At 51.4% G+C, this 12,855-nt stretch overlaps 1 protein-coding gene across 1 annotated transcript; it reads right to left on the bottom strand.

Annotated features, from left to right (window-relative positions):
- Positions 1-969: 969 nt before the first annotated feature.
- On the bottom strand, positions 970-12,729 carry CHRNB1 (cholinergic receptor nicotinic beta 1 subunit). The gene is made up of 11 exons (XM_010362349.2): positions 12,642-12,729; positions 12,418-12,557; positions 11,713-11,757; positions 10,916-11,025; positions 10,709-10,817; positions 10,207-10,354; positions 8,760-8,969; positions 3,894-4,117; positions 2,953-3,125; positions 2,466-2,613; positions 970-1,668 (listed from the first exon to the last, which is right to left on the bottom strand). The coding sequence occupies exons 1-11, from the start codon at positions 12,697-12,699 to the stop codon at positions 1,528-1,530; spliced, it is 1,506 nt and encodes a 501-aa protein (XP_010360651.1). The 5' UTR covers positions 12,700-12,729; the 3' UTR covers positions 970-1,527.
- Positions 12,730-12,855: the final 126 nt, after the last annotated feature.

Here is a 12,855-nt window from a genome sequence, read left to right as displayed (position 1 = left end):
CTGCTGGGTGTGGTGGCTCACGCCTGTAATCCCAGCACTTTGGGAGACTGAGGCAGGCGGATGACCTGAGGTTCGGAGTTCCAGACCAGCCTGACCAAGAGAAACCCTGTGTCTACTAAAAATACAAAATTAGCTGGGTGTGGTGGCGCATGCCTGTAATCCCAGCTACTTGGGAGGCTGAGGCAGGAGAATTGCTTGAACCCGGGCGGGGGCGGAGGTTGCAGTGAGCAGAGGTCATGCCATTGCACTCCAGCCTGGGCAACGAGTGAAACTCCCATCTCCAATAAATAAATAAATAAATAAATGGCGGTGAACTAGTGGCTTGGCACAGTGGCTCACGCTTGTAATCCCAGCATTTTGGGAGGCCGAGGCGGGCAGATCACGAGGTCAGGAGTTCGAGACCAGCCTGGCCAACATAGTGAAACCCCATCTCTACTAAAAATACAAAAATTAGCTGGGCATGGTGGTGTGTGTCTGTAGTCCCAGGTACACGGGAGGCTGAGCCAGAAGAATCACTTGAACCCGGGAGGCGGAGGTTGGGGTGAGCCGAGATCGCACCACTGCACTCAGCCTGGGCAACAGAGACTCTGTCTCAAAAATAAAAAATAAAATCAGTGAACTAGTGCAAATTTAAGACTCTGCAGGCCAAACAAAAAACACACCGTTGCAACCTCTGATACACACCGCATAGTGCTTTTTTCCCATCTTCTCGTGTGATCCCCAGACAGTCCTATAGGGCATATGCTATCATTAGTTTCATTTTACAGATGTGGAAACAAGTACAGAGCAGTCTAGTGGCTTGTGTGAGCACCAAGGCTGGAACTTGAATGAAGGTCTTTAAAATGCTTCTTTTTCTCATTACCAATGCATGCTTGTAGAAATAATTTTTTTTTATCCTAAAGATAGTACACATTACAAAACATAATAAATTACAGAAAGTTAAAAAGAAAATGACCACAAGACCCAACATGCAAACAATAAGCTACTTTATTTCTATTTTTATTTTTTTAGAGACAGAGTCTCACTATGTTGCCCAGGCTGGTGTCCAACTGTGGGGTTCAAGTAATCCTCCCACCTCAGCCTCCCAAGTCACTGGGATTACTGGCCTGAGCGACCATGCCCAGCTTATAAACATTACTAATTGCTGTATTTACTTCCAGAAATTTATTTCCCCTATTCAACAAATGTTAAGCACTTACCTATGTTACAGTGAGCAAGACACATTTCTTGACCTCATAAGGCTTACAATCTAGTTCCTGTTCTTTGTTCTATTTCACTGGCAACCTAGGTGTTGATACCCAAAAGAGCTTCTTCAAGATCCCAAAGAGTAAATCAGATGATAGTGCATTTCAGATGGGTCCAAGACACCTGCCTACCCAGCCCTCAGTCCAGTGCAGTCCCCAGAAACGAAATAAGAGGCCCGGATTCCTAGTGAAGGAGTTAAGAGGCAGAGAAGGATATGGCATGACAGTATCACCAGACTCTCACTTCAACTGGTACAGGGCCTGGGTCTCGACCCTCCAGTCTTCAAGGAAAGGGATCTGGAGGGGGCAAGTGGTATGTGGCGTCCAGGAAAATGACTAGGGTTCCAACGCTGGTGAAGATGATGAAAGTCCACAGGAAGAGGCGGTCCACTACCATGGCCACAAACTGCCAGTCCTCCTTCAGCTGTGGGTAGGCAAAGGAAAGTTCCCGAGCTCTGGGCCCAGACCCCGAGGGAAACCCATTTCCCCAACCGGTACCCTCCTGGGTCCTCCTACCATCGGTTTGAGGCAAGAGCCAGCAGAGCAACAGCGGAGCAAGACTGCAAGCAATGCATGGGCATAAAGAACCAGTAGGTAAGCAGGGGGTGGGACCAAATTAGGAAGATGTCCAATCAGAAACGAAAGCAAGGCCCGGCGCGGTGGCTCACGCCTGTAATCCCAGCACTTTGGGAGGCCTAGGCGGCCGGATCACGAGGTCCGGAGATGGAGACCATCCTGGCTAACACAGTGAAACCCCGCCTCTACTAAAAATAGCAAAAAAAAAAAAAAAAAAAAAAAAAACAGGCGTGGTGGCGGGCGCCTGTAGTCCCAGCTACTCGGGAGGCTGAAGCAGGAGAATGGCGTGAACCCGGCAGGAGGAGCTTGCGGTAAGCCGAGATCGCACCACTACACTCCAGCCTGGGTGACAGAGCGAGACTGTCTAAAAAAAAAAAAAAATTAGCCGGGCGTGGTGGCGCGCGCCTGTGTCCCAGCTACTTGGGAGGCTGAGGCAGGATAATCCGCTTGAACCCGAAAGGCGGAGGTTGCAGTGAGCCGATATACCGCGCCACTGCACTCCAGTCTGGGCGACAGAGTGAGAGTGTCTAAAAAAAAAAAAAAAAAACAAAAAACGACAGAAACGAAAGCGAGTGCTGATGCGGAATTTGGGGGTGGGGCCAAGGTCGCCTACGCCTGGCCTTGTTCCATTCCCGTTGGACATACCGCATCGTGGTCCTCCTGTTCCTGCAGCTGTCGAGCGATGTAGCTGATAGAGGAGACGACCTCCCGTAGCTCCGGAGGCAGGGCCACAGGCCGGTTTGGACCATCGATAAATCGCCGCAGATCAGGGACAGACAGTTCAGGCTGGAACCTGGAAGAGGAGTGACTGGCCACGCCCAGATGCAAAGACAGCCAATGCCAACGACCCAGGCCCCGCTCCAGCTGCCTCCAACAACTTGCCAGTTCTCAAAACCCGAGAGTGCCCTTCACGCTCTCCCCGACAGCAGTGATCTCTCTAACCTTGTGCAACTTCTTCCACCGCCTCCGTTTTAGTTCCCACCTCCCCTCAATGTGAGCAGCAGGGGTACTACAACTCCCATGATGCTCAACCACAGCATCTTCCGGGAGCATGGGCCGCTTCTTCCGCACATTCTTCTGGGAACTGTAGTTCTCCCTCTCCCTTTTATGTGGGTAATGGGCGTGGTCCTACCTGTTGGGTTTGGGGAAGAGAAAATCACTTGGCGGCTTCCGGATGAAATATTCATCTGTTCCTCGACCCCAGCCACTTCCTGGAGAAGAACAGTGAGGGGGCTCCGGCATCAGTTCTCTCTCGGGCTTGGGCCTTTTTAAACCCAGGTACGGCGGCAGTTTGTGAATGAATATCTGCAGAATAGAAGAGGCGTATTGGTGGGGGCTTTCATGCTTTCAGACCAGAAGGAAAACAGCCAACCACGCCACTCCACATGCCCATTCCCGCGCGTATGTGCGTGCACCTTCTTCCACAAACGAGCTACGCAAAGAAATGCAGCCTCACAGACCTAAGAGCTCTTTAGTGGGTTGGGTCAGTCGCGGTGGCTCACGCCTGCAATCCCAGCACTTTGGGAGGCTGAGGCGGGAGGATCACCTGAGGTCAGGAGTTCGAGACCAGCCTGGCCAACATGGTGCCACCCTCTCTCTACTAAAAATACAAAAATTAGCTTGGCGTGGTGGCGGGTGCCTATAATCCCAGCTACTCGGGAAGATCAGAAGCTCAGGCAGGAGAATCAATTGAACCTGGGAGGTGAAGGTTGCAGTGAGCTGAGATTATGCCATTGCGTTCCAGCCTGGGCAACAACAGCAAAACTCCATCTCAAAAAAAAAAAAAAAAAAAAAAAAAAGCTCTTCAGTGGGTTGGGAGGTATCCCAACTGAAAAGAGTGGGCTTCCAATCTGATAGTACCTAACCCTAAGAATATTTCCCTGGGACCTGAGATGAGCAGTACTGATGAAGAGAGGAAGGGATCTGTGAAATGATAATGATGGGGGCCAGCTTAACTGTGCAACATTTCAACACCTAACAGGCTTGGGCACTTCAACACTCTACCACATAGCTATAGTTCTCCCTATGGTCTGTAAAAGGAAAGTTGGGGTTGGAGGAGGAGATCTTTCTTACCTGACGGACCCAAAGGGGCATTTGGTGGGTGTGGGGTGAGCGGTGGTGCAGGTTGAGAACCACGACACTAAGGATGACTGAGAAGGTGACGAGGACCATGGTAAACATGAGGTACTTGATAATAATTGGTACCGACAGGGAGGTCTCAGGTACTTTGTCAGCCAGTAGCAGCAGGAACACAGTAAGGGTCAGCAGGGCAAAGATTGAGAGCCCCATCTTCTCTCCTTGGAGGGCAGAGAGGAAGAGAGAAGGATTAGACTTTGCCAGAAGGAAAGCTCTATGGTATAATCAGTGACCATGTTTCCAGGCCATTCAAAGACAGGTTTCTGCAGCCAGGCATAGTGGTTCACACCTATAGTCCTGGCACTTTGGGAGGCCAAGGTGGGAGGAGGGATTGCTTGAGCCCAGGAGTTTCAAACCAGCCTGAGCAACACAGGGAGAACTCATCTCTGCAAAAACAAATTTGAGGCTGGGTCTTGCTCTGTCACCCAGGCTGGAGTGCAGTGGCATGATAATGGCTCATCAAAACCTCCACCTCCCAGGCTCAAGTGGTCTTCCCACCTCAGCCTCCTGAGTAGCTGGGACTACAGGTGCACACCACCATGCCCAGCTAATTTTTGTATTTTTTTTTTTTTTTTTTTTTGAGACGGAGTCTCGCTCTGTCGCCCAGGCTGGAGTGCAGTGGCCGGATCTCAGCTCACTGCAAGCTCCGCCTCCCGGGTTCACGCCATTCTCCTGCCTCAGCCTCCTGAGTAGCTGGGACTACAGGCGCCCGCCACCTCGCCCGGCTAGTTTTTTTTTTTTGTATTTTTTAGTAGAGACGGGGTTTCACCGTGTTGGCCAGGATGGTCTCGATTTCCTGACCTCATGATCCGCCCATCTCGGCCTCCCAAAGTGCTGGGATTACAGGCTTGAGCCACCGCGCCCGGCCACACTTTTTGTACTTTTTGTAGAGACAGGATTTCACCATGTTGCCCAGGCTGGTCTCGAACTCCTGAGCTCAAGTGACCCACTCACCTTGGCCTCCCAAAGTGTTGGAATTACAGACGTGAGCCACTGTGCCCAGTCTCTACAAAAAGAAAAAATAAATAAAATTAGCCAGGCACAATGGCGCATGCTTGTGGTCCCAACTGTTTGGGAGGCTGAGTTGGGAGGACTGTTTGAGCATGGAAGATGGAGGTTGCAGTGAGCTGTGATTGCACCACTGCATTCCAGCCTGAGCAACAGAGCAAAACTCCGTCTGAAAAAAAAAAAAAAAAAAAGAAAGAAACAAGCTTTTGAAAGGGCCATCTGCATGCAAATCATTCCTACATTTGTATGTCCATCCTGGACTTCTCCCCTGAATGCCAGATATATATCCATCTGCCTACTCAACCTCTCCTGGATACTTGGATGTCTAATAAATATTTCAAGCTTAACATGTCCAAAACTGAGCCGGACACAATGGCTCACACCTGTAAGCCCAGCACTTTGAGAGTCCGAGGCGGTTGGATCACCTGAGGTCAGGGGTTCGAGACCAGCCTGGCCAACACAGTGAAACCCCGTCTCTACTAAAAATACAAAAAATACAAAAAATCAGCTGGGCATAGTCATGGGCACCTGTAATCCCAGCTACTAGGGTGGGTGAGGCAGGAGAATCACTTGAACCTGGGAGGCAGAGGTTGCAGTGAGTCGAGATTGTACCATTGCACTCCAGCCTGGGCATCAAGAGTGAAACTCCGTCTCAAAAAACAAAAACAAAAACAAAATAAAACAAAATTACCAAAACTAAATTCTCTTACTACCAAAGCTACTCCTCCCATAGTCTTCCCTATCTCTTATTTATTTATTTATTTTTAGACAGAGTCTCACTCTGTCACCCAGGCTGGAGTGCAGTAGCGTGATCGTGGCTCACTGCAACCTCTGCCTCTTGGGTTCAAACAATTCTCCTGTCTCAGCCTCCCGAGTAGCTGGTATTACAGGTGCATGCCACCACGCCTGGCTAATTTTTTGTATTTTTAGTAGAGACAGAGTTTCACCATGTTGGCCAAGTTGGTCTCGAACTCCTGACCTTAAGGGATCTGCCCGCCTAAGCCTCCCAAAGTGCTGGGATTACAGGCGTGAACCACCACGCCTGGCCTATACCTACTTTTAATTGCATGCAGATTAAGCGACAGATTAGGCAGAACTTTCTAGGGAAAGGGTAACTTCTGTGTCATCGGTTGATTGCCATGGAAAGGGGTGGTAACTCCAGGTGTTCCCATGGCAATGGTAAACTGACATGGCACACTCGTGGGTATGTCTTATGGAAAGCTGCATCTTCCCTGTTCCTGTTCTAGCTAGTCCTCAGTTTGGTCTGGAGTCGAGTCCCACCTCCTACATCACCACCTTGCTCCAAAGCACATTACCTTAGGTCTGAATTATTGTAAAGCCCTCCTAACTGGTCTCTTTGCTTCATCCTTTTCTCCCATGCTGACTGTTTCTCAACCGAGCAGCCAGACTGATTTTGTTAAAATATAAATCAAGCTGGGCATGGTGGCTCACGCCTGTAATCCTAGCACTTTGGGAGGCTGAGGTGGGCAGATCACCTGAGGTCAGAAGTTCGAGACCAGTCCAGTCAACATGGCAAAACCCCATCTCTACTTAAAGTACAAAAAATTTAGCGGGGCATAGTGGTGTGTGACTGGAATCCCAGCTACTCAGGAGGCTGAGGCAGAAGAATCACTTGAACCCAGGAGGCGGAGGTTGCAGCGAGCCAAGATCGCGCCACTGCACTCCAGCCTGGGCGACAGATCGGGACTACGTCTAAAAAAAGAAAGAAATATAATCAGATCATATTACTCCTCTTTCCAGAACCTTCCAGTGGCTCCCCATCTCCTGCATGAAAGCAAAGGCCTTATTAGGGTCTATAGGTCCTTCCCATGAGCTCCTGGACTTCATCTCCTACTGCTTTCCCCTCTGCTTACTTCATTCAGTTCCACTGGCCTCCTCTCTGTTTCTTGAGTACTCCTGACCTCAAGTGATCCGCCAGCCCCAGCCTTCCAAAGTCCTGGGATTACAGGTGTGAGCCACCGTGCCCGGCCCACTCTCCTTCTTTAGACAAAGGATTTGATGGCAGAGAGGAGGAAAACATGTTTTGAATACTAGAGTTAAGGATATCAGGTCTCTGAATCAGACTGCCACTGACCCAGGTTGGAACTGCAACACTTTCCCTCTCTGTGTAATGATTTCAGGCAAATGACTTAAACTCTTTCAGCCTCTTTATCCTCCACTGTAAAATGAGAATGACAATCTGTTACTTACCTCACAGGATTGTTGTAAAGATTAGAATTAGTACATGTACCATGTTAAATGAATTACCTTATAGCAAGTGTTCAAAAAAGAAAAACAAAAAACCCAAAACCCAATGCTTACATAGAACTTACTGGGTGCCAGGCGGAATTCTACTAACTCAGTCAATCCTCAAAATGATTCTATGCAGTACGGACAATGGTTGGCCCCCTTCTAGATCAGGAAACTGAGACACATAGAGATTAAGGAATTTGGCCAGGTGTGGTGGCTCATGCCTATATCCCAGTACTTTGGGAGGCCGAGGCAGGTGGATCACCTGAGGTCAGGAGTTCGAGACCAGCCTGGCCAACATGGTGAAACCCCCGCCTCTACTAAAACTACAAAAATTAGGCAGGCATGGTGGTGGGCATCTGTAATCCCAGCGACTCAGGAGGCTGAAGCAGAAGAATCGCTTGAACCCAGGAGGTGGAGGTTGCAGTGAGCCGAGATCACGCCACTGCACTCCAGCATGGGCAACAGGGCGAAACTCTGTCTCAAAAAAAAAAAAGATTAAGGAATTTGCCAAAAGTTATCCTATTATGCTGCCTCCTAAAGAAACGTTGGCTATTACTATTATATATTTCCCAGGGAGATAGGAGGTTAAAGGACTAGTGGGAGCCGGGCGCGGTGGCTCATGCCTATAAGCCCAGTACATTGGGAGGCTGAGGAGGACAGATCACTTGAGTTCAGGAGTTGCAGACCAGGCTGGGAAACATGGTGAAACCCCTTCTCTACCAAAAATACAAAAAAATCAGCTGGGCATGATTGTGGGCGCCTGTGGTCTCAGCTACACAGGAGGCTGAGGTGGGAGGATTGTTTAAGCCCAAGAGTTTGAGGCTGTAGCAAGCTATGATCACCCCACTGCACTCCAACCTGGGCAACAGAGCAAGACCCTGTCTCAAAAAAAAAAAAAAAAAAAAAAAAGGTCGGGCGCACGCCTATAATCCCAGCACTTTGGGAGGCCGAGGCGGGTGGATCATGAGGTCAGGAGATCGAGACCATCCTGGCTAACATGGTGAAACCCCGTCTCTACTAAAAATACAAAAAATTAGCCAGGTGTGGTGGCGGGCGCCTGTAGTCCCAGCTACTCGGGAGGCTGAGGCAGAAGAATGGCATGAACCCGGGAGGCAGAGCTTGCAGTGAGCCGAGATGGCGCCACTGCACTCCAGCCTGGGCGACAGAGCGAGACTCCATCTCAAAAAAAAAAAAAAAAAAAAAAAAAGGCGAGAAAAAAAATAAAGGAGTAGTGGGGTTCTGACAGTGGGGAGGGGATGTTAGGAATAGGGAAAGGCAATGGGAGAGTTATCTAAGCCTGGAGGTTTGTGGTTCAGAGGAGTAAATGCTTTATGGATTAGAGGCTAGGACTCCTATTGGGAAAGAATTCCAGTTTCACTGAGCGGAGGAAAGGTGGCAGTCAATGGGAGGCAGAGCCTGGGTGGGATTGCTGAAGCCCAATCTATGATGCTTTGGATTGGCAGGAAAACCTTGCCTGGATTAAGGGTGAAGAGGAAGAAGCTGAGCCAATGACAAAATGGTAGGAACCCCTTCCCCCATTACCTGCATCTGGTGGCAGGTAGAAGACGAAGATGGCCAGAAGAGTGATGAGGATGCATGGGGCGATGACGTTGACCAGGTAGAAGAGAGGCTTCCGGCGGATGATGAGGTAGAAGATGACTTCCTGGCGCTGTCCTTCCCTCCCTTCCCTAGGATCACCTGGAGGCTGGATTAGCCGAGACGGCTTGTGGATAATCTCCCACTGGCCATTCTCTGGGGAGGAGGAGAAGGAGGGGGACACAGATATGGGAGCTGTCCTCGTTAGTGCCAAGTATGGCTTGCTCTGCCACAGCCTAGATCTGAGAGGGTTGACTTGATGAGACTAGCTGTGGACACTGGGCTGAGTAGCCCATCTCAAATAAATTGGGGCAAGTCTCAATTTCCATATTTTTATTTATTTATTTTGAGACGGAGTTTCGCTCTTGTTGCCCAGGTTGAAATGCAGTGACGCAATCTCGGCTCACTGCAACCTCCACCTCGCAGGTTCAAGTGATTCTCCTGCCTCAGCCGCCCAGGTAGCTGGGATTACAGGCGTCCACCACCACACCCAGCTAATTTTTTGTATTTTTAGTAGCGGTGGGTTTTCACTATGTTTGGCCAGGGTGGTCTCAAACTCCTGACCTCAGGTGGTCCGCCCACCTCGGCCTCCCAAAATACTGAGATTAAGGCGTGAGCCACCTGTGCCAGGCCTATTTTGTTTTTTAATTTTTGTGTGTGTGTGTGTGTGAGACGGAGTCTCGCTCTGTTGCCCAGGCTGGAGTGCAGTGGCACCATCCCGGCTCACTGCAAGCTCCGCCTCCCAGGTTCACGCCATTCTCCTGCCTCAGCCTCCCAAGTAGCTGGGACTACAGGCGCCTGCCACCACACCTGGCTAATTTTTTGTATTTTTAGTAGAGACGGGGTTTCACTGTGTTAGCCAGGATGGTCTCGATTTCCTGACCTCGTGATCTGCCCGCCTCGGCCTCCCAAAGTGCTGGGATTACAGGCGCGAGCCACCGCACCCCGCCTTTTTAAAATCTTTTTGAGATGAACTTTCACTCTGTCACCCAAGCTGGAGTGCAGTGGTGCCATCTCAGCTCACTGCAGCCTCCACCTCCCCGGTTCAAGCAAATCTCCTGCCTCAGCCTCCCGAGTAACTGGGATTACAGGCGTCTGCCACCATGCACGGCTAATTTTTTGTTTTTAGTAGAGACAGGGTTTCACCATGTTAGTCAGGGTGGTCTTGAACTCCAGACCTCAAATGATCTGCCCGCCTCGGCTTCCCGAAGTACTGGGATTGCAGGCGTAAGTCACCGCCCCCGGCAATTTCCATACTTTTAAAATGTAGATAGTCCATACCCATCTTGCTGACCCCACAGGGCTGTATTGGGCGTCCCTGACAGGATATTTATGAGCCTGTTAGAAGCTGGAAATCATAGAGCCCATGTATGTAGGAGCCATGCCCACTCACCAATGAAAGTCCCTTCATGAATGTGGATTTCCTGCTGCTCTTGCCCGTCAGGACCCAGGCCTGTCTGCAGGCTGACCTCCGAGCTGTCGTAGCTGTAGGAACTGAACACCATAGTGCAGTTCTGCCAGTCGAAGGGGAAGTAGGTGACCTGGATGGAGGGGAGAGTCACTAGATCTGCCAGAGAATCAGTCAGCGCTGATGGAGTTTGGGAGGCCTTTGGGGAGGGCACAGGGAAGGGGAATCATGGAGGAATTGGAGGGTTATGAAGGGAATCCATAGAGAAAATGGGGGTGGGGAGAGAGGTCACTGAGTAAGACTAGAAGCCTAAAGAAAGTGTACAGAACACTCAATGGAAAACCAGGAGGGTAGACAAGAGGTGAGGGTCATGGGGATTAGATAACAGGGGAAGGATGAAGGATGGGAGTCGCTGGAGAGTCAGGATGTCTATGGAAAGGGAGGGTTTCTAAAAGCTCCTTCAGCTTCCAATGTAGAGCCGGGAAACCTGGATGCTGCAGCTGCTGCGGTAGATGCCCGGGGGTTGCCAACGCACGGAGCCGTCGGAGGACGCCACGACGTTAATGTCCAGAGCCACGTCAAAATTCCCATCATTGCTGCAGAGAAGAGATCTCATCTGGGATCAGGCCCCGCGCCCGGAGGCCCCGCCCCGCGAGGCCCCGCGCCACCTCCCGGGCTTTGGAAGATCTCCTACTTGTTCAGTAGCACCAAGTCAGGGAGCCACACGGATTCCGCCGTGATGCGCAGCAAATCGATGCCGTCGTGCTCCGCAGGGTCCCAGCTCAGCCTGTAGTCAGTCCACTCCTAGTGAAGCAGAGGCTGAGGGGCTGTCCCGGGTTGGAGGCCGGGAGGGGACGAGGGATTTCCAAAGGAAGCCCAGGAAGGGAGTGCAAGGAAGGGGAGCAGGGCAGGCATAAACTGTGGGTCAAAGGGGCCGGGGTTCTGGCTCTGGCTCCGCCTTCACTCGCTGGGATCCACATCAGCTAATTTCCCTTCCCCTGCACCGGGTTTCAATTTTTTACTCTGTAAAAATGAGGAGGCTGCACCAGCTAGCCTCTAAAACAGTGGTTTTCGAACTGCAGTTCGCAATCCTTTAGTGGATGGGAAATCAAATTAGTGGTCCCAAACCATTGTTTCAAAAATTAGAATGGGCCAGGTGCAGTGGCTCATGCCTGTACTCTCAGCACTTGGGGAGATTCCCCCTGAGGCTGGTGGATGGCTCAAGCTCCGGCGTTCAAGACCAGCCTGTGCAACACAGTGAGACCGCGTCACATACACACACACGCACACACACACACACACAATTAGAATAAAAAATGCATGGGGTGCAACTCCTGTAGTAAAGTTAAGTGTTGTTTCCTCGAAGTTTGGCTTCAGTTGTAAACGTGTTATCTAAAGTCATGATGTAAAAAATATTCTTACTGGGCTGGATATTCAAGGAAATTGTCAAGGCAGCGGGAGGCCCTTTCCCACCCTGCGGGGTCTCCATACCAGGTCTAAGTACACCTTTGTGCTCATCTCTTCATCCTTCTCGTTCTACAAGGGAAAAATTTAAGGAGTAAAGGTGAAGTAGGGTGGAGAGAAATGAGGGGGCTGGGAAGGCCAATCTCTCCTGGGAACCCCGCCCCCTTTTTCTGAGCCCCATCCCCTTGGGTCCAAGTCCACATCCCAGAAGGGGCGTTAGTTTAAGACCTGCCTCTATCTCAGAAACACCCTTTCCGGCCATCTACACTCCCAGCCTATCAACCTACCAGATCCGGTCCTGCCTAGTCCTCCGCCTTGCTCTGTCCCGGGCCCTGCCCTCAGCTCTTAATCCACCCAGCCGTGAATCTCCACCCGCTGCCATTTATTGACCCCTGAGTACCAAACACCCTGGGCACTCAGAACCCATATGGCCCTACCTCAATGTCCATCCCCCAGCCCCTGCCTCATCCCCAGCTCCACTTTAAGGTCCAGTCACAGGTCCCTCCATCACCCTACCCGGCTCTACTCCAGGCCTGTCCACCAGCCACGGCCAGAGTTTGTTCACTTGTCTGATTTCGACCCAGTCTTCACTGAAGGACTGGTCCCTCTCAGCCTGGTCTTGTCCCAGGCCCCGCCCCCAGTCAGTCCCTGGTCCGGCCTTGCCTAAAGTCACGCCCACCAGCCGGTCGGCAGGCCTGACCTCTATCCCCACCCCCGCAGGTGCGCCCTCACCAGGCTGATGAGTTGTGCCAGGATGAGACCAACGCTGACCCTGACATGGTCTCCCACCTCCCGCGCTGGCCGCACAGAGCTATCATAGCCAGAGAAAAGTTTCTCCCGGAGGCGGCCCTCTGCCTCCGAGCCGCGGACGCCTGGGGAAGGAGAGACTAAGTGCAGCCCTGGTGTCTGGCCACAACCGCTGGACCCGTCACTGCCCCTTCGGGGCCTACACTTACCTGGGGCGAGCGGCGCCCCCAGCGCCCCCAGCAGCATCAGTAGAGCCCCTGGGATCATAGCCTGGTGGCTTGTTCAGTGACTTCGCTCGGAGAGCCACTGGACTGGGACCGCCAGCACAGGGGAAGTGACGAGGAGCCCGAGAATGTGCACCTGTTGCTGGGGGCAGCCGCCAGCCCACCCGCCCCGCCCCTGGGACTTGATCCTGCTTCCAGC

This window comes from Rhinopithecus roxellana, chromosome 19, assembly GCF_007565055.1.
Source record: "Rhinopithecus roxellana isolate Shanxi Qingling chromosome 19, ASM756505v1, whole genome shotgun sequence".
In the NCBI taxonomy this organism is placed as follows: domain Eukaryota; kingdom Metazoa; phylum Chordata; class Mammalia; order Primates; family Cercopithecidae; genus Rhinopithecus; species Rhinopithecus roxellana.
This window is presented reverse-complemented; position numbering and strand designations above follow the sequence as displayed.